At 34.2% G+C, this 21,883-nt stretch overlaps 3 protein-coding genes across 3 annotated transcripts; 2 read left to right on the top strand and 1 right to left on the bottom strand.

Annotated features, from left to right (window-relative positions):
• Positions 1-337: 337 nt before the first annotated feature.
• RpL7-like (Ribosomal protein L7-like) lies at positions 338-1,446 on the top strand. The gene is made up of 3 exons (XM_065499722.1): positions 338-472; positions 538-1,180; positions 1,246-1,446. Exons 1-3 carry the CDS (start codon positions 465-467, stop codon positions 1,357-1,359), a joined length of 765 nt encoding a protein of 254 aa, XP_065355794.1. The 5' UTR covers positions 338-464; the 3' UTR covers positions 1,360-1,446.
• Positions 1,447-2,396: 950 nt separating this feature from the next.
• LOC135951468 (WD repeat-containing protein on Y chromosome) lies at positions 2,397-10,020 on the top strand. The gene is made up of 9 exons (XM_065501122.1): positions 2,397-3,063; positions 3,264-3,592; positions 3,664-3,858; positions 3,916-4,628; positions 5,379-5,911; positions 5,980-6,178; positions 9,078-9,278; positions 9,342-9,516; positions 9,580-10,020. Exons 1-9 carry the CDS (start codon positions 2,397-2,399, stop codon positions 10,018-10,020), a joined length of 3,453 nt encoding a protein of 1,150 aa, XP_065357194.1.
• A 3,282-nt stretch (positions 10,021-13,302) lies between these two features.
• Positions 13,303-19,906, bottom strand: Rab3-GAP (Rab3 GTPase activating protein). Its single transcript, XM_065499340.1, has 9 exons — positions 19,739-19,906; positions 19,360-19,666; positions 17,481-18,433; positions 15,893-16,763; positions 15,608-15,824; positions 15,429-15,547; positions 14,086-15,190; positions 13,827-14,024; positions 13,303-13,628 (listed from the first exon to the last, which is right to left on the bottom strand). Exons 1-9 carry the CDS (start codon positions 19,812-19,814, stop codon positions 13,449-13,451), a joined length of 4,026 nt encoding a protein of 1,341 aa, XP_065355412.1. The 5' UTR covers positions 19,815-19,906; the 3' UTR covers positions 13,303-13,448.
• Positions 19,907-21,883: the final 1,977 nt, after the last annotated feature.

The raw sequence follows: 21,883 nt of genomic DNA on the forward strand, positions 1-21,883 counted from the left end.
ATTACAGTGTTCTGTCAACAAAAAGAAACATTTTTGGTGAAAAAAATTCAGGTTAAAAAATATACTTTGTATCAAAACATTTGTGATCGAATAAGTATTTTAGGAGATACTTACGATTTTATTAATTTAGGAATGCAAATAAGATTCCAAATTTAACTTATAATTTCAAATATGAATTTCTTATTTTACAATTTTTTAAATCATTTTTATTAAGAAAATACTTTTCCTCTTACCTTAAATTATAATACAGTCAGTGATGATTAAACTGACTACTACCATTCTGTTACAGTGGCAACATATTTATTTAATACCATTCTATGCAACTCTGAGTATTTTTTTTTATTTTCATTTGTCGTTTAAAAGAAAACACCAGTCGCACGTGTTTATTTCCAGCCACAAATATTATATTTTAATAATTTCTCTTGAATTCTATACATTAACTAGTTAATAGAAATTAAACAAATATGGAAAAGTAATTATTGTGATACAAATATAACGCTTTCAATCATTAATATTAATGTTTGTTAAATATTTCAGATATGCCGTTCCCAATAAACTACCTGGCAAAACAGTCTCAGTTTTGACGCATCGTAAACGTCGCATTCTACAGGACAAGGCGACACTCGAACAAAAAAAGAAGCTAAAAACTGAACGTGTAGCTAAAGCTAAAAAGCACCACAAGTTTCGTAGAGCTGAATCTTTTGTTATGAACTACCTGAAGGCAGAGCGCACCGCCAATCGTATCAAAAGAACTGTAAGATGCAGTAACATTTTGGACACAAATGATGCCGAAAAGGTTAACCAAAAGTTGTTATTAGTGATGAGACATGCTGGCAAGAAGATCTTCGACGAAACCACAAATAAAATAATGAAGTCTTTAAATTTAAATCTACGTCAGAATGCTGTGTTTTTGGAGAACAACAAAGAGAATCAAATACTTTTGAAGGTGATAGAACCATTTGTGGTTTATGGTTATCCCAATATTGGCACAATACGTGAGTTGGTGTTTAAGAAGGGTTTTGCCCGCGTCAATGGCAAAAAGACAGCCATTCAGTCGAACACCATGATTGAGGAGAACTTGGGTGAAAATGGTATCATCTGTTTGGAAGATATAATTCATGAAATATTCACAGTCGGTCCTAATTTCCAAGCAGTCACTCAGTTCATGTGTGCATTTTTGGTAAGTTATCCATAAAATTGGTTTAATAGTGAAAATAAATTCATTTTTGTTTTTTTTCGTTGCAGTTGTCAAGTCCCCGCGAAGGTTGGAAAAATAAAGTTTCAGTTCCCTTTAAACGTGGCGGTGAATATGGTGATCGCGGTAATGAAATCAATGAGTTAGTAGCTCGCTGTCTGTAAATGTAATTAAGTTTTTTATTTTATATAAAGGCTTTATTATAGAATTTTTAAATAAATTTAGTTTTTTAGGTAAAAAATATAAAAGAACTTGTTTATTTTATTGGCAACTAATTAGAAGTGTTTTGAATACAATTATTACATTTGGGATTTAGTCATTATTTCTGAAAATTGTATGTTTGGCTTTATTAGAAAAAAGAACAGGGGGTTACTCCCTAATTCGATTCGAAAGGAAATCGTTTCGAATTACAATGTATTTAGTACACAATTTCGAGCATTTCCGTTTTCGGATTGAGTTTCGCTGTAACCCCCCATATAATAACGCTGTTCTGTAAACCGAATCCGTGTAATGTTTTCGTTTTAAAAGCTAATGAACATATTTTAGCGAATTGTAGTTGATCCTTTTACTTTCAAGGAAACAAATCCATTTCAATATATAAAATTGTTATATTTACTGGGGGTTATTGTGTCATTTGATTCGAAAAGAAAATCTTTCGAATTTTTATGCTTTATACATGGAAATTCAAAAATGTTTTACATGTTTGTTTACTTGAAAGCGATTCGATTTGCAGAACAAAATGTGAATTCGTACGAAAGCGCTACTTGGATTCGGTTTACACAACGTGACTTGAGAATTTGTTATTACTAAAGTGGATTATCTATCTTGTAGACGAATATTAGAAGTCTTCTAAACAAACTTACTGCTGATGTTGGTTTTTATCAAGTAAAACTTCCGAAAACAGGTCAGTTCAGTAACAAGAAACTATTACGTCGGACCAGAATTCGGTGTACTTATAATTATTGTTTATATGTATACGGATATCTTGAAGATATATGGTAATCAGCACCACTGTGTATTATAGATATTATTAGGATCTGCAATATTCGGCGTAATCCGAAACTTTTTAATTTTATATTCGGTTAAGATTTATACCAACTTTAGTCTCTGATTTTGATTCTTCACTTTCTAAATTTTCATTTTAAAAATATTAAAAAATAATTTTCATTAAATTGGAAAGAAAAAATATCATAATTAAACAATGGATAATATGGAATATTCAGGTTCATACATAGACCAAACTCTTGTGGAATATCAAACGTTGTCTTCGGAATGCTCCCATGACAGGACCGAAAGACCGGAACGTTTACACGAATGGTTGAAATCAGATGAAATCGAACGTTTACACAATAGTTTCTTGGCGAAACAAAAACTGACGTATGCAGAATTACGCACAGAATTAGAAGAACTAAATATTACGTTCAACGATATCGAATATAATCGTTTATTTCTGAAGATCAATCAAAATCGTGACTTTAAATGTGATTGGAATGAATTTGTTTCCTATCTTATTTTTGGATTTCAAGAAGATGATCCTTCGAGTCAAAAGGAATCGTTGATTTTACCAATATCAGCAGCTCCAATTGTCAAGAAATCGGAACATAGATCAGCTGTATGTTGCATAAGTCTGTTGAAAAATGTATCCGATTTAATAGTGGACGATGATGAAGTGGAGGCAGCAATGAAAAATCAGGAGAATGATGAGGATATGGATGAACAGGCCGAGGCGGAAAAACATAAAATTCAAAATTTAGCTATAAATGATACTGCAGAAAATACGGGAATTTGGATAACGGGAAGTAAGGAGGGTCAAATACGTTTTTGGACACCGCTATTGGAGCCTTTGCGCAGTGGCATGTCGGAAAGTTGTAAGTTAAATGGACATTTTTTGAAGGACTTAAAACTCACAAAAAATCTTGTTTACGAATGTTGCATTACAAAAATTACCAGAGGGGTTTTTTGAAATTCGTTTCAAAATGAAAACGAATTTGTATGCTTAACATAAATCTCTGATTCTGAATTGAATAATTAGATCACTATAAAAATGGCTTTATTCTATTCTCTACAGTGCACTTAAAAATGCCCACATGGATTTTGTGTATTCAAGCTTTATCCGATGTTGGTATAGTTTGCACATCTTCCACTGAAAGAGAGTTGCGTTTTCACGAAACCATAGCTTCCACATTTATTTTGCGAATAGTTATACGCAGCATGCCTTTAGCAGTCTGTTGTATGGCCTATGGTTTTCATTCGAAAGGCAAATGTAACTCACGTTTAATACTGGGAGATTATGGTGGAAATGTTCGAATTTTGGAATTTACACCACATCTTAGGGGTCCGTTTCAGTCTAAACCGGGAGCAGCATTAATTGAAGTTTTCTGGACTGACATTTTAAAGGTATTTTTTTTTTTTATTAAATACTTCAGTGTGGAGAAGTGCCTTATAATACTAATAACTTGATGTTCTAGGGTAAATTACCTTCCTTTAAAATTCGAGAATATTTGAATATCCATACTGAAATGATTCAACAGGTATTTTATTCGATACGTTTAAATTCGATTTTTGTGGCAGCTGAATATCGTAACACTAAAAAGTATAGAGGACGTTGTCCCGGTTTAATTGTGGCTAATGGAGATGATAAAACAATATTTCGTATTCCATTGGTAAGATGAATGTATATGCGGCTGTAGCTTTCTTCATTTTAAAAATTATAATTCTAGGGTGTTACCACTTTCTTTGTGGATGAAAAGAATAATATTGTAGTGACGGGTGGCCCCGATACTTTTGTGCGCATTTGGGATGTTTATATATCTGGCGAACCTTCGGGCATATTGACCGGTCATAATGGTGGCATTGTTATGGTCTTTGTACAGCCGGAAGAGAAGAAAGTTTATAGTGTGGATTATCAGAAAATTATAAAAGTTTGGGATTTAACCGAACATGTCTTACTACAAACGTATGGTGACTTAGTAAGACTGATACCGACCGAAACCGATTTGGTTTATTACTATCACTCACATTTGAGGTTACTCTTGGTGGGTGGTCGTAAGCTAATTACCGTTAAATGTAATCCACGTGTGCGGGTAGATCTAACAGATGGTAATACACATGCTGCTCCTGTATCGGTGGTTTTGTACAATCGTCTATTTAGGAATGTTGTGACCTGTGGCTTGGACAGTTTCATTATTGTATGGGATCCATGGACAGGCAGACGTAAAATTATTATTAAAAACTGTCATACAAAACAGTTGTATGGTGAACATATTGATATAGAAATAACCGCTGCATGTTTTGATCCATTGGAACAGTTTTTGCTTACTGGAGCCCGAGATGGTTCCCTTAAGATTTGGAATTATAATAATGCAGTGTGTATTCGCAATATGAGTATAAAACCGGAGCATGAGGTGACTGCAGTTATATGGGTGGTGGAAAGGTGAATATGATTGGAGGAGATTTCGGAAAAAAATAGTTGAACAATTTAAAAACCAGCTTACTTTATTAAAATCCGCTTTTCGCTTATAGCTTGGTTATTTATAGACCGTGCGTTGGGATATTAGAACAAATAGGGTAAATTAAAATCGTTAATATATCGCAATGAAACTTTGTATGTCGGTACACCTTTTAATAAATTTCACATTTGGTCCGGGGCTGGTAAAAGAATAATATAAATGATTTGGAATATATCATAGTATCTAAAATTGTTGCCTATTTTGGAACCCTTGGAAGCTTTGGGATTTTAGATCACCTAGCATAAATTCAAAATTTCGTTAAAAAATAGCTTGAGTTCGGAAGGGCCCAGGGAAACATCTGTTCGCATATTTTAGGCGTTTTCTATTTAAAAGGTATCTTTGTAGAGATACCTTTCAAGAAATATGAAAGAATTAATAAGTTTCTTAACAAACTTTTTTTCTGCTATGCAGAGAGTAATAGCAGTTTTTCGATATCACATTATCCAGTTAGAAATGACAAATTAATTTCCAAAATTTGTTTATTCTGCCCCACTGATTCTAAGATTTTGGAAGCTTAAGTATAAGAGTTAAAAATAAATTTGTTATATTTATATGTATGTAGGTATTTTTGAAATATTTATGTTCACAAGTTATCTATAGAAGAAATCCGATCACTGCGGAATTTGAAAATTTTTAATAGTGCTTTTCTTGAAATAAAATTTCACTTCTTTCAGAATTTTAGCGGTAGGCTGGGATAAACAAGTCACCGAATTTAACGATGTTGAGGGTCGAGAATATGGTGATCCAAAAAAATGGCCCATGTTTCATACGGACGATATAACCTGTGCCGATGTTAAATTGGGTGAAGGTGTTGTCACCGCAACCTATTCAGGTGAATTAATATTTTGGAAACTCGAAACCGGCCAACCCTATAGACGTTATAGTGTGGCACAACCTTCCGAATTTATTGAATTGAAATATAATCGTCCTTCTGTTATCGAAGAAGATAATAATCTAATCAAAGAAGCTCAACGCATGAGTCATATAAGTGTGTCGCGTTATGTGCGAAGGTCTATCTCTGAAAGAATACGAGAAATTAATAAACGAATGTCAAGATGGGCTGTAGCAGATGATGGAATTGATGAAGAACAGAATTTCTTAGGAGAGAGACATACTTTGACACCCATACTGAGCCAGAGACATGTGTTACCCATGTCGGTGCAAGCGGTATTATTTCTACAAACTCGTCCCATGACAAGAGAACATGGTATTTGTTTAAGTTTGAGGAAAATACTTATGAGATGCTAGCATTTAATTTCGAATTTTTAATTTTAGGTAGTGTTTTTGTAGCTTTAGAAACGGGAGTGATACAAGTATATTCCCACCATCAAGGTGGCGGTTATTTGAATAAATTTTATGCCATCCACAAAACTGGTGACTGTGTCTTGACAATGGCCACTGACCGCAAAAATCGGTATTTGTTTACAGGTACAGCTATGGGCTATGTCAAAATTTGGCAAGTACAGAATTATTGGTAAGTATTTCATAATTTTAAAGTGTGTACCTCCGAAACTCTTATACTTCTAAACTTATACATTGTATCCTGTACTTAAACAATAATAACGCTGCTCTGAATCCCAAAAAATTTCGCTGTTTAATACCAAATTTCGATCATTACCCATCTTCTATAGAAAACGTTTGCTAACGTCCATTAATTTATATATTGCATTGGTCAAAAGTCAGCACGATTAAAGTATCATAGCATTCCTAGGATACTTTAATCCGAATTCGAAACAGAGACGGTTAATTATTTTAAAATTTTTTTTTATGAAAAACACTTTTATTTAAATATACAAATATTTAAATACATTTTCCGTCCGTGTTTCTGAATCGGGTTTTTAAACTTTTAGTGACGATGATCCAAATCAAAAAATCCCGAATATTGGTTCTATATAGTGGTTTGGACGAGATCCTGCAATTTTCTAAAAATGTGTTCAACAGCTGATACATGTCAATCTGTTTGTATTACTCTTGAACGAGTTCTGACATTTTGATTCTAAGGACTAATGGAGAGGTGCGCTATTGGCCGCTGGTACTAAGGTAAAGAATCCTGGTTGGTGTCATAGAATTCACTGCAGGGTAGGGATTGAAGACTTTTTTCTTGTACCAGCACTCAGGGGATGACCCCTACTCATGCAAAGCACTGTGTTGGAACTAGGAAAATAGGTTATTGGAGGGAGGATAGAGGGACTAGTGTAGAAGGAAGCTTATTCCACATACGGACAGTACGACTAAAGAACGAATTTTCTCTGTAATGTGTTGTGCGATTCACTGTCCAGTCGACAACGAATTGATGAGCCCTTGCCAAAGAACGTGTGTTGCGCAAAAATCTACGGGTTTCGGGAACAAGTTCCCTAATTTCGGCAGAGCACATACCATTGCAGTGTCGGTAGAACAATGAAACACAACCCACATTGCGACGATGTTCCAGTGAGTCAATAGTGCTAGATACCCTACTGTCACCAATAAGCACCTTCGCCCTCTCCTGTACGTGGTTGAGTAACTCCAAAACAGACTTCGAAGCACCGGCCCACACTTGAGAGTTGTATTCCATTTCAGATCGGATATAAGTGGTGTAAATAGTAAGGAGATCAGATGCAGTCAAGTGCTTCTTTCGACACTCGAAAAATGTGTTTTGTCCAGCGGACATCGCACTGAATAGTCATGCCTAGAACATCAAGAGCTTCTGATTCCTTAGTATTTGCACCACCCATGAAAACAGATGATCTGTTGTGCGTTTGTGTGTTAACATACAGCATTTAGTCTTGCGTACGTTGAAATCGACTCTATTTGCACAATAGAGATTGTCACAAAATCTTGATTAAGCGTATCATTCATGTTTTGCCTCATTGCCCCAATTAGCTATAATTAAATGCATATGAATGGCAAATGTTGCTGTCATCTTCAAAAGAGTATATAGGGTTGGAAGTTTAACGTAGAAGGTCGTTTATAAAGATAAGAAATAGAGTAGGAGAAAGAACGGAGCCTTGCGGTACCCCTTAATTGATCTTGAACTCGTTTGATGAGATTCCATCTATAACAACTCGTATAGTGCGATCTCTGAGAAAGCTCTATATAAATCGAGAGAAGTTATTACCGACACCAAAAGCAATAAGTTTTACTAAAAGCGCACCATGCCGTACTCTATCAAACGCTTTAGAAAATACTAGAGCCACCACTTTACTTTCGCCAAAACGGTGTATGGAACGACACCATTTTTCCGATATGAAGGCTAGCAGGTCTCCCGTAGAGCGTCCCCTACGAAAGCCATACTGCCGGTCGCTGAGTAAATTGTTGGACTCTAAATATTTCACAAGATGGTGGTAATTAACCATACTCTCCATGACTTTGGAAAGTGCAGAACAAATTGCTATTGAAATAGCACAACAAATTATCAAATGACATAAACATGGTCCTGTTAATTAGTACCAGTAGCAAACTCTGGTCTTAGCTTGATGATCTATATGTAGAAGTTATTTTTAGAGAAACATCTTTACTGCTAATTATTTTTAAAGATATTTGCTAATTGTATCTTAAATATGTTACATATATGAATGAAGGTCCGAATATGTACGATATATTATTATTAAATTAGAAATGTAATATTTTTTAAATACCAAAACCTATTATAGGGCATTTCTAATTTCACCAAAATGAAATTGCTTACACATTTTACTACGAGGGAGTTTTGTCACGACATTTGAACATAAATGGAAAAAAATATGAATTTCCATAAAACTTATTATATTTAGGTTTGCATGTTAGTAAAACAAAAATTCCTAAAGAAACTTTTGTATGAGGAAAACAACTTTTTAATCAACCACAAAATAGACATTTGTAAAACAAGACTGACTTAATTTATTAAGAAGTTTGCAAAAAAAAACCTCATAAAAATGAAACCAAATTATAATGACATGTTTGATGATGATGGTACATAAAGTTTGGGTAGCTTTTTATGCCTTATTTTGGCAATGGGAAAAACCTGTTGAAGTATGTGCACAGCGTGGAAAATATAAAAAAATACACGATATGAGGAAGATAACTGTATATTTTATCGCAGAGGTTAAAAAATGATTTGTGTTCCTCTTAATGCTAAAACTCCATCGGATACAATTTTCATTATTCAAACAATTCGATTGTTAAAATCTCTAACTCAAATATCTCTGTGATCTATTTATAGATTCCAAACATGTATAATTATTTTTATATTGTATCAAGGGGTTTTGAATATTCTCCAAAAATAAAGTACCACTCAACACAACTTTTTTAGCTCTCCTAAGGCCACTAACATTTTTTCTTAACGATTCATTTCAAATAATACATTTTGTGTGAATATACAACATTCACACTGTTGGAATTTCAAATTTTTCTAGCGTACCAGAAAAAGAAAAAGTGGAATTGTGCATACCTGTGCTACGATTACAATTCATATTTTTACGCAATGATAGATTTCTAACAAGAGCCAAGAGAGCAGTACGTCGTCAGCCGGAACCCATGTTAGTCAGTTCCTATAAAGGACACATTAAAGCCATCAACTCAATTGTGTTTATTAATTTGCCAAAAATATTAATAACGTAAGTAGAGTTTGAAATTTGCAATGTTTTAAAAATAAACTTTTTAAATACGAATTATGTTAGAGGTAGTCATGATTGCTCGTGTCGTTTGTGGTCTTTAGGCGGGCGATATTTGGGTACTTTAGGCACACCATTGCCTTGGATGAAACTATCGCCATTTGAGCCAGTGGAAGAGCGAAACAGTCATTACCGCATGCCACCCGATATTAAAAAAGTGGCCAGTTCTACAACTATGAAAGTAGGTACCTTCAATGAGGACAGAATATTTATTCAACAATTCATTAATCTAAACATATTTCAGGTTATTACTGGTGAACAAAAGGAATCATTTAAAATGGGTTTCGGAGAAACACGTCCAGAGGACCTTGATACAGCCGAAGATGACGAAACTTTACGGTTATATAGTAAACCGTTGCGTGAACCAATTTTAGGTAAACATTTCCAATTACCTGGACGCAGTGCGGCGGAGCAACGCATTGATTTGGATATAACGGCCTCCTATACACCAGTCTTTACACATTTGAAAATTCATGAAGCTAGCGATTTAGAAAGGCCTACGACACCCCCCACCATTCGACGATTAGCTCGTGAAAATTATATGGACTTTTACAAGCCCATTAAAGCTGACAATGATCGAGCTAGACATGACAGTTTAAAGGATGAACAGTTGGTAAAAGCAGTTCGAAAATCAATTGGTAAAACTTCAATTGTCTTTAGTTCTGAGGTCAAACCAAAGAAGTGAAGAGGAAAAATATATTAAATTTTATAATTGTTATTTATTATAGTTGGGATTTAACTCAAAATATGTTGTTAATATTATACCATTTATTATAATTGCTTCACATTTGTTTAGATTTAAGACATTGGTCGGTAGTCATAGCTCCCAAGGGCCGAACTTGATCGGTTATTTACTGGCAAACAACTCGAATGTCAACGAAGTTTATACAAATTATCATAAAAGAAACTAAATCAAAAACACTAGCTGGTTACAACAGAGAAAGAAAGTGCGTAAAATGTTATTTCAATCCATGACTTCTCCAACCAGATCTAATGTTTTCTTTATTGAGTCAGAACTCTTTGACAAATAAGCTTCACGAGTTTTTCTAAATTCTTCCTTGACCAAAGCCACATCTAAGTCTCTGTGGATGTTCTTATTTCTTATGTACCATGGAGCTCCTGTCGTGTTTCTAAGAATTTTGGACCTCTGTATGAGATCTATACTGGTATTGTTTGCTGTTTGCTATAATTGGATTCCGTATGTCCAAATTGGTTTTATGACTGTATGATACAGGACGGCTTTGCAGTTAAGGCTTAATATCGATTGATGGTGGATTAGCCAGTGTAAATTAGAAGCTGGATGTGGTTAATTCTTTGAACTCGGGCAAATCAGAGTTCGTTGAACACTTCCCTGAGATACACCAGCGTTGTTTTTTGGTTTAATTTAGTATTAAAAAGTTCCCGGGAATGAAACGATTTTTTTAATTTCCTCCCGGGAAAGAAAAAATTCCGGAAAATTAGGAACCCTATCACATAGTCGCTTGTCACATAATCTCCGCATTTTATTCTAAACAAGCGATCAGATAGGTAAGATTCTAGTATTTTGTGTGTACTAGAAGATTTCTTGTGTATTAAATCTTTAGGCCAAACCTTGTTAAAATCTTGAACAACATCTAGAAATATTGCCGAAGAGTTAGGTGGTTAACTTGCTCAATTCTTCCGTGATGTTCACGGAATCCGAATTGATGATCTGGGATAATGCTTTGACTACTTAAGAATGTTAAAATTTTCCCTTGGATTATTTTTTCAAAGAGTTTAGACAAACAATGCAATAAGCTAATCGGTCTGTAGAATGATGCCAATGTCAATGTCCTGGTTTGGGTATCATTATAATTTGGAAGATTTTCCAATCATTCGGATAAAACTCCTAGAGATAAGATCGCATTGAATTGATTTGGTTGAAACACATTACTTAAATATGCAGCGAAAACTATGGCTTCATCATTTGCGCTACTTGACCAGGTACCATCAGATTTTCTTATTGGACTTCGACCCTCTACCGGTGGCTTAATGTTCTTAGCTGCCTTCCAAAGGGAGAAGTTTGTGTAATTAGTACTTTTTAGTTTCTTACTTGTGGTGGACAGCCTCTGCTTAGCAGCAGGAGATCTGTTGTGTTGACAATCTCCTCTTTTAGAAAAACACATTTTAGGTTTTGGAGGAATTTTGCACTTATCCAAGGTCGAAAAGATTAGAGACTTGAAGTCTCTGATACAATCGTTGATATCTTCCTCACACTGTATGTTGTATTCAGTGTGGATATGGCTGATGTATTTTCTATATTTCAACCAAGCAGTCTTAAATAAGCTTCAGTATGAGAGGATTGATATTGGCCGTAATAGTTTAACGTATAACGGGAGAATGGTCAGAAGATAGTTCATATGATATTTCTGCAGTAATTTAAATTCTTTGATATGGCAAAATATGTTAGATCAGGGATTTTCTAGGATCAGAAGGCCAATAAGTTGTCTGACCAGGTGATATAAAATCTAGGCAATTTTTACGATCAACTAGAGTCCTGTACAAGCTTAACAAAGTTTTACCAGTGGACGACTTTGACACCATGTATCTCACGTTTTATTATAACAGGGTAGTCACAAATTTCCTTTTCTTAGAGCCTATGTTCTCCTCTACAATTTGTTCATATTTTAGTAGATTCAGATTTGTTACCCCTTTTTTTGTGATTTACCACACAGTGCAGCGTAGTGATTACAACGATTTTCATTACGGCAAATGGCTGTGATCGTGTGCATACAAACCTTCATAACATAACCAAGGTGATCAGATGAAATTTTCTTGGTAATGCCGTAGAAACTTTATAAGCCGGATGTTAAGTTTATGGAGATTTATTCATCAAGAACCCATGGTTGGAAAACAGGTAGAGTGGTCCAACAATACGAACCAGGAAATAACGCGAGATGATTCACTACATACCTATTATGCCTTTTCAAAGAAAATCATCTCCTACAGTCTTGTTTGACGCACAACCTAAATATATGGATCATGAACTGCTTGAGTTTTGTCCTGTCTTTTGTCGAGTTTAAAGACAACCGATATAAACTGATCTATGCTGTTTAGAGAATTGTTATCTAAGAGTTACCCATGAATTAAACATAAAAAGGAAGTTTGTGGTAAGGCTGGAATTGAACGTTGAAGTCGAATAGTATGTCGTATAATAAATCTTCATTGCTTCAAATCATGTTACTCATATCGCAGAAATTGTGAAGTATCAACTAGGTACTTGTAATTAGGTGATTCAGCAAACTCGTCTATGAGGATAGGTCTTGTTTTTAACTATAATTGCAAGTGTTGTCTTGAACTTGACCATATTAATTTGTTATTCGAGAGTGAAATTTGATATCGACAGGATGTAACACAAATATTACCGAAGAGAAAATGGAAATTACTGCTCATGGAAGGTAACCTTACAATATACAAAACGTTTGGCAGATCAGAAATTCACTATGCGGATTCACTGTGGTCACGATCGCTAATGAACTCAGTTGACTAATATATAAATGTAACAAAATTATGCTCTAAGGATCGTCACGTGTTGCTTACAGACAGTAGGAAAATATTGTATTATCATCGGATCAACCAACATATCTGAAGAGAGCTTCGTAAATGCGAACACAGCTTACTTACATGATCCAATACATCGAAGATCGTGCATGCTAGCCTTTAACTATATTCAGAAATTTACACCTATCGTAGAAAAGGAAAATAAATTACCGTTGGAAACACAACAGGATCTTTTGGATACGTTTATAAGATTATGGATGTTTCAGTGCGATCCTTGGGATCTTTCTATAGATTTGTGTGCCAAAATAAATACTTCGATGAGTCGTTCTGGAGTTTCATGTAGATAAACTGAGATATAGTAAATCTAAATAATTTCTTTTGTGTTTTTTCAGGTGTTCAACCTAAATAAATATTTATTTAATTTAGTTATAATTTAAAAGATATGATAAATATATAAGTATGGGTTTATTTATAAATAATGAAAAATATAATGCTTAAATATTAGCTATTACTACATATTTATGTAAAAAAGGTCATTATAAATGGTGGTGGTTGGTTCGACAAATTCATCACATTTTAATGCTTAATTGGTAATCACTGCTGTAACAGATTGCAAGCGTCAAACATTTGGGCAGCGATATGAATATTGGCTGATTCGTTCTGTGACAAAAATTTTATTGTATTCGTAACTAAATTAGTCAAGGCAATAATATCGATTTCATGAGGTTCAGAGGCAGTTATTTGCAGAGATGAAGACATATTTGCAGTTTCGCGCTGTTGTGAAAAGAACAATACATATAGAGGATAAATAATACAAATTGTCTTAACAATTTTCTGTTTTAGGGTGGAGAAGGTGCATATATCAAAATTGGTGAAGTAGAAATTTGAGTAAGATGTGACCACTTGAATGTGTCAAGATGAACCTAGGAATTATTTAATATTTGAAGGATAATAAACTTCTGCCACACTTACAAGATTATCCAAATAGCCCAGCAGTTGATGTCCTACAGATGCCACCTTTAAAAAGCCGCTTTGCGAATTATCTGTATGGAGATTTAAACGTCTGCCAGCTATTTCCAATAGCATACGACCAATAAATTCATCCTCTGTTACATTTTTCAATAAATCTTCGGCATTAGCATCAAACCCATGGGCATACAAATCAACAATCTTAAATAAATAAGAATTTATTAGCATTATGTGTGTTTTAGTAAAAAAATCAAATACATACTTGTCTTCTTCTCAGAGGCTGTTGGTCTAAACACCAGCTATCAGCTAATTTTAATATTTTCTCCATAAATTCCACATGTTCCTGCACGTATAACTGTTCCAAATCTTCTCTTATTAAATCCATGGAGGATGTTATCACTTTGCTGAGAAAATCACAGCGCTGATGCTGTAGCATTAGATCTGGTTGCGGCAAAACAAATGTTAATTCCTTGTTTATGTCGAGAAAGAAGGCTTTATTGCTCATGGCATCAAAAACCGTAGTTAAAGGTTTTGGTATTTTCAATTGGAAAAACGATATGAAATGCAAGACAGCCGTCAACTCATAGTGCAACTTAAGCTGTTCTTTTATAGCATGATGTTGTTGCAAAGCTAAAAATTGCAAAGGCAATGGACCGTCGGCCAAATTTATTTCAAACTGCAGTTCCAATTTATCATGATTCAACGACTCTTCGAAATGCTGCAAAAACTCTAAGCACAATTCCAAAAACTCCGGCACACACGAGGCCGACATATCAATATCCTGCTGACACATTTTATCTCTGGGTAAACGACCTACTTTGTGTATTAATTTGGCTGTAGATTGCAAAGGATACTTCAAGGTGGCTTGCCACAACATACAACAAATACCATGCTTTAAGGCATGATCAGGCATTTTGAATTGTTTCAGGCAAGTGAGCGCCGCTCTAAAATGCTCCAAACTAGTTAGATTTTTACTCCAATAAATCATGTAATGCCATGTCATTAGACTTAGTAAGACACCTGATTCCAAACTGAAGGGAAAATGTTTTCTTAGCAATGCCAACTTTATTAATACGGAATCATCTAATTGCATGGGTTGTTGTGTTTCACTATTTTCGGTGTCTTCGTTTTCATTTGAATCATTTGTGCTTGTCGTTTGGCCTTTAGAGTCTTTAGGAGTTTCTTGTACTATTTCTGCTTTATCGATTTCAAGGATTTTTGAAGGATGTATTCTAGTGTTTATAAGCCACTTGGCGGTTAGATCGGTAACAATGCCCTTACCACCGCTAACAATAAATTTTAAACTGCAGTCCGGTATATCGTAAGGAACTTCAGGCATAACGGGCTCTAAACTTACGATGGGATATCTGAAAAGAAGTTAATTTCACAATAGATAAGAGAAACCCTAATAAATACAAATTGAAAATGGGTTAACAAAAAATCAGAAAACAGTTTAGTTTTTCCACAAAATTCTTGGCTTCTCTGCAGGGACCAAGATGGGAACGTGGTCTGAGTTAAATGTTGAGGAATTTCGTATATAAGAATGAAATTATTCACTCCAAAAGCTGTTTACAAAAAATTATTTACCCTTTCGGATATACTCACTCTAATATGGCTCCCAGTATAGCGATATCTTCCAATTTTCCAATCAAAAGACCCCATTGGGCTTCATCATGTGATATGCGCTCCCAACGTTCCTCTTCCTCCTGTTCATCACAGGAGCCCTTTAATAAAAACATGTTAACTACTTCAGCAACAATAAATACTAGAATAAATAAACATACATCATTAAATTCTCTTCTCATATTGGTGGCCACAGTTTTGCAAACAATAGCAACTAATAAACCCAAAGACTTGTGACTTTCCAATAATAATTCTCGTACATATTGCCACCAAGAGGAAATACAATTGTAGGCATAATTATTAACCACATCGCCAGCCAAATCACAAATGCTTTTAACCATGGCCGCTAAACGAGACATATCATCCACTACTTCATCGCTTAAATATAAAATAAATATATGAAAATACATAACAGCTTCATATATTAGACTTAAACAAAAACTTACCAATTTTTATAGCAAAAAGGTTTCTCCAGCCAATAATACAAAGCTAAAACCAATAGATCACGGCAGGGTATTAGGGATTTTTCGGCGGCCAATTTAAATTGTTCAAAACACAAGCCATACTTGAAAAATCTATTAAATAATTTCCCACTAACTTCACCAAAGTATTGGGTTTTTTCTGCTGATAGGGGTATACTTCCCTCTTTATCTACTAGAAAGAGATTAAGAAAATCCACAAATTCACCGACATCATCTAATTCTGCTCCAAAAGACACTCCTTTTGCAGCCGCATCACTGCAAACTTCCGGTGTCAATTGCTTGTGAACCAATGAATCACTCAAAAGTAAAACTAATTGCTGGATTATCACCAAATCGCTGTCACTTAATTCCAATGATTCTACATGTTCTTTCCTTTGTGGCACTTTCATATCCATGTAGAACATACACAAACGTTTATAGTTCTGTACTACAACATGGAATTGTTGATATTCCTCCAAATTCTTCACATTATACTTTTCGGGATCGTTAAGCTGTTGCTTTAGCGTTAGATCGAAGGCATTAATAATGGACTGGAATACATGAGCCTGTAGTTGTTTGCTTTTCAGTAACATTTCCAAACATTGTTGACGCACTTCGATGGTTTGAAAATCAGCCGCCATTGAGGTAATTTCTTCGATATTTAGTTTTGTGGCATCGGTAGAGCGTAAATGATTTTTAAGACGTCGCAAGAGATGTATATCTTTTGATGTAGCTGAATTAGTTGTGCTTAAAGCATAGTGAAAGGGTATTTGTATTTCTTTTACACTCGAATCGCTGGGATCGAGAAAAAGACAAGCATTGATGTTGGCACGAATTTTACTGTCGATGGAGAGACCTAGAAATATTATTCAATTATGGGAAAATTATACAAAATAGAAGAGTTTTTTCACATTGCTGCAATGGTTTTTTTTAATGATTTCCGTTTATCTGTTAAAAAAAATTGTCGAAGTCCCGAAATAACTTGGCGAAATGTAAGATCTACCAATATATTGGGGATTGTCTCCAGCTATTGAAAATAAGATCGGCCAATAAATATCATTGTTTTTGACAAAACTCTAAATATAACAACCTGTTGGAAATACTTTCAAGAATATGTCTCATAGTCACATGAATCATACGTAGATTGGGAGACAGTAAAGTGTTAATTAACCACACCATAGAAGAGTTTGGTTCAGTCATGTGATTGATACCTTACTCCGTCCTAATTTGCTGTTAAATAATGTTAGTGACCCTTGAATTTATTTAACACAGGTCTAGTGAAATGTATTTGTATGGAAGCCATATATTAGTTATTTCAGTGAGAAAATGTGCCCCTAGTTTGGAGATTCCAACAAGTTAATGACATCAAACACACCTATAGGGTTGTAACGGTTTCAACGGTTCAACGGTTTGTGAAGTTGATTTCAACCAACATATAAACAGACTTTAGGAGTTACAGATGAAAATAGTAGAAATTGAAAACGGAACGGATATATAAAAACCTGTACAAGTGCATATAGTAATCTGAATTGTTCGATATATTTTAAACAAAACACAAAAGTAAAAAACTTACCCAACAATCCATGTGTATTATAAGCTAACTGACCACTCTTGCTAACCGTGAAAGCAGCTACTTTTGGACCATATTGTAAGGGCCAAATCTCTAAACAACCCAAACGTGGAGCATAAATCACCAAAAATAAAGCTTTTCTGCGTGATGTTTGAACTCCCTTTAGGGTTTTCTCTTTAACAGGAACAAAGGCACACTGAGCATCACGATAACCCTTCCATACTCTCAAAATTACGGATTTCTGTGTATCCACCAGCATAACTCTGTCCAAATTATCCACAACAACAGCCAAGCGTCCAGACGGGGCTATGGCGATAGTATGACCATCTCGTTTACCATCAAAGAAAGTACATTTGGAACGCATTTTTAGTTCTTTACTGGGTGAGAGATTGGGCTGGTCTTCGGGTGAGGGTGTGGGCGGAGCAGCTCGTCCAAAGAGATTGCCCAAAATGTTGCGATAAGCCATGCCAATGACGTCCTTAGCCACTTCACCCAATGAAATCGCTTTATAACCCTCTTCAGCATGATAAAAAGCTAAATATGGTTCTGCTCCTATACCCAACACCGTAGAGCTTTGCATTGTTGTCGAAGAAACACGGGCATAATAACCATTTGTAACACACTGCTCCACAAAGTGGTCGAATACACTGGGCACTTGGGTAGGATCAATAACTGCATCATTAACAACAGTATTACGCTCACGTGGCGGGAATACGAATTTTTGATACATCAACACATCGGCAATTTCACCCAAAGAATGTGTACTGGAGGAGGCAGTTAAACTGCGTCCCATTGTGCGATTAAGATTGTTGCGTAGAATGTTTAAATGAGGTATTAAATCGGAACCCTTTAAGGTACAAACACACTGATCATAAATAATGTAAATAAAAGCTTCTGCCTCGGAATGTCTAGGTGGTGTATAGGCTTTAATAGCATGTACAGGATCTTCGTGATAACTGCAAAATTTAGACAGCAAACTCTTTTAAAACTAAAGTTAATTATATTTTAAATCGTGGGCTTATATAGTAGGGCTAAACAGTTTATTGTATTTATTATTTAACCATTCCATATTCTAAAATATGTTAAAAATACTTCTCCTAAATCTCTCAAACTAAATTTATGTATGTTTATTTATTAATCTATGTTTAACGAATTCATTAAAACCATTTATTCGCGAATTTATGGTAGATAGCTCTTTACTTTTACCTACAACGATACATAACACAACATTTTAAAAAAATTAAAATTTGTTTTAGCTTAATTTGCCCATTTTATATAAAATTATTTGTGATTTTATCTGTGACATAATAAATTCCAAAAAAATTCTGATTCATTAACCTATTAATAAGGTTATCAAACCCATTTCCACTTAATGTCCAAGCTGTTCTCAAGCGATACTCATCTATTGTACTAGGTAAAGTATACATTATAAAATAAATAAAAAATATTTTTTTTAAAAAAAATTAGATAACAAATCTGGGGACCTTACGGTTAATATGATTCGTGCTTTGGGTTATGAGTCTTTTTATGAGCTATTTTAAAACAAACATTAAAGGATATTATAAGGTTTTTCCATAACGGTCTGACAAAAAATATGAATTAACCCATCCAAACCCCTTGCATCCTTAAAGAATAAAAATTTCTAAATAGAAATGGCAGTATTTGCAGGATTAGAAAATATTGCTTCCTTCGGACTGTCATTATTTTAATGATAATATTGCATTTGAATAAAGAATTGTTTTTAGAGCCCAATTTTTATTCAAATTAAAAATGTTTTTTAGATAGCAAAACCAAAAAAAAGAAACGATATAGAGTTAAAATTATTTTTTTCTGCAGATATCCCTTTTTGAATATAAGCCCTCGATATGTGTTTTTAAATTACCTTTGTGAATATATTTTACTACCCGAGTCTGTGTAGAAAACCACCATACCCGAACTGAGACCAAAAGCTATGCAAGTCCATTCAGCGCCAGTGGTCACATTGCGGCCGTACATGGGCAAACAAACCATTGCAGTTACAATTTGATTGGGGTTCTCCAATTCACCGCACCAACTCAGGGTGTATGTGGACACTTGCGTCTTATTGTCCCAGCACGAACTTAACATGGCCAACTTTTCACCCTGCGCTAATGCAATCACCTCACCGGTGGGTGAAATGGCATAGTTAATGCCATTCAACCAATTATCATCTGTTCTCGATAGGTTGAAAAGTTCAATAAAAGACCTGTGATAAAAATATACATTTTATTCGTATGTCTCACCATGTCCTAGTCCAAAGTACTCTTGCACTTTGTGAAAATCTTTTATGTTGCCAAATGTTTTTACTTCACAAGCCATTATAAAGTGAACAACTTGAGCCTGTTGGTTTTAATTATTTAAATATTGCTTTAGTTGTTTATTTTCTATAAAATTTTGCATAAAAATCTTATTAATATAACAAAAGAAAAACAACAGAAAAGTTTGCAAAATTTTTTTCTTTTCTTTCGTTTTTTTTTGTTTACGTATAATTTCAATCACAGCTGTTTGGCCAGCTGACATACATGGTTGTTATTGTTGGTATTTTATAGACAAGTGGCGACATCTAGTGCTTAGTAGGAAACTAATTTGGTGACATTTACGAAAAATATTTAAATTAAACTGTTATTTCTTTAATCTGGAAAAAGCGTAAAGAATAGAAGGACCAACCACAATTTCAAAACATATGAGAACTAAAACCCAGCAAAAATGTGAGGAAAAAGCTGTCATTGAATTTTACTTAGAGTCATTGGATAGATATTGTTCATTTTTGGAATCTTTGTACTTATGTAATATTATTAACGTTTGTGAATATTTCGATATTTAGTTGTTTTTTTTAAGAACTCGACAAGAAGATTCTATATATGTAATTTTTACTTGAAATCGGAACATAGGGTCGTTTTTAAAATTGAATATACCCGAGCTCTCCTACTTTGGGGACACCTGGCCCCGCCCCTGGTGGGTCCATGAGTTCCAAATTCAAAACGCAAACAACACTTCCCCTTTGCGCATTTCAAATTTTATTCACATCAGACTAGCCGTTTAGAAGTTACAGATTTATTTCAATCTTTTTTTTCTATACCACTGTGCAGCGCCTATAATAAACTGACTAACGACTGTTACCTCTGCCACTATTTATAGACAGTGCAATCTTTTGAGCAGCATCATTATTGTTCTTAACGGACTAGAACATTCGAATTTTAGAGCATTCAATGTTAATGTTAGCAGCTTAAAAATTAACCCCCATATTCTCAATCTCCGGTTATGGTTTTTCGTAACGATATACTTCCAATTAATCGAATTTTTGTATGAGAACTGTCAGTATATCGTCACGATAAAAATTAACCACAGATTGAGAAAATGGGGATAAGTGTTGTCATACTTATAAACAATGCTAATAACTGCGTGCTATCAACATTGTTGATAAGTAGCAAGCATCTGAACAATATATTAAAAATTATTAATTTATCAATTAAAAATCATAATCCTTAGTACAGCTTGAATTTAATATTATTGTTACGTTTTTACATTTTAAAAACGGTGGTTTATTTCTTTAAATAAACCGTATTCTCTTGATTGAAAATAAAATCAGTTTAGTAGTTTTTAGTTTAGTAGTTAGTTTCAAGTACTGGAAATGTTTATAAATATGCTGAATGTAGCAAACAGTCGTTACATACCGTTAAATTCAAATCGTTAATGCAACTTCGTAACATTATTTTATTGTTAATAGTTTACGTTTTAACCTTTTCAAAACGTTTGTTTATTTCCTTTAAGTAAACCGGATACTTTTGATTGCAAATAAAAGCCGTTTAGTAGTTTAAAAATTGTAACAACTCTTTATTTATTTAAAATGTACAACAACAGAATTAAATAGTCACTCAACGTTTTTTATGCACTTTTATAAATTCGCAGAAATATAGATACACTTTATAATGTACACGAATCCACTTGAAAAATACAACACACTTTAAGGCACTCAGTTGATGTTTATTCGAAAAGCGTCTCTGATAAACTCACTAACGACTGCAACCTCTGCCACAATTTATAACACTGCCATCTGCACTCTAGATTTCTCTTTAACTGTCTAGAGGTTTCTAATACATACGCCATCTGTGGAGTACTTTCTATAATGTTCTTTAACTGAATATTCGAATTCGAATATACGGTCGCAGCAAACAGCGTTGCCAACTTACGATCAATGGTCAACTGAAAGTTTTTATTTCAATGTTAATAATGCCCACGGATATGTTACAGTTTGCTATTACAGCATTGTTATTTGAATGCATTAGGCTACTTTTAAATCAATATTTGAATTCAAGTACAATTTCGTAACAATAGGTTATTCTTTGGTTAATAACATATTGCGGGTATAGGCGACCTTTGTCCGGGCA

This window comes from Calliphora vicina, chromosome 2 (genome assembly GCF_958450345.1).
Source record: "Calliphora vicina chromosome 2, idCalVici1.1, whole genome shotgun sequence".
Classification (NCBI taxonomy): Eukaryota; Metazoa; Arthropoda; class Insecta; order Diptera; family Calliphoridae; genus Calliphora; species Calliphora vicina.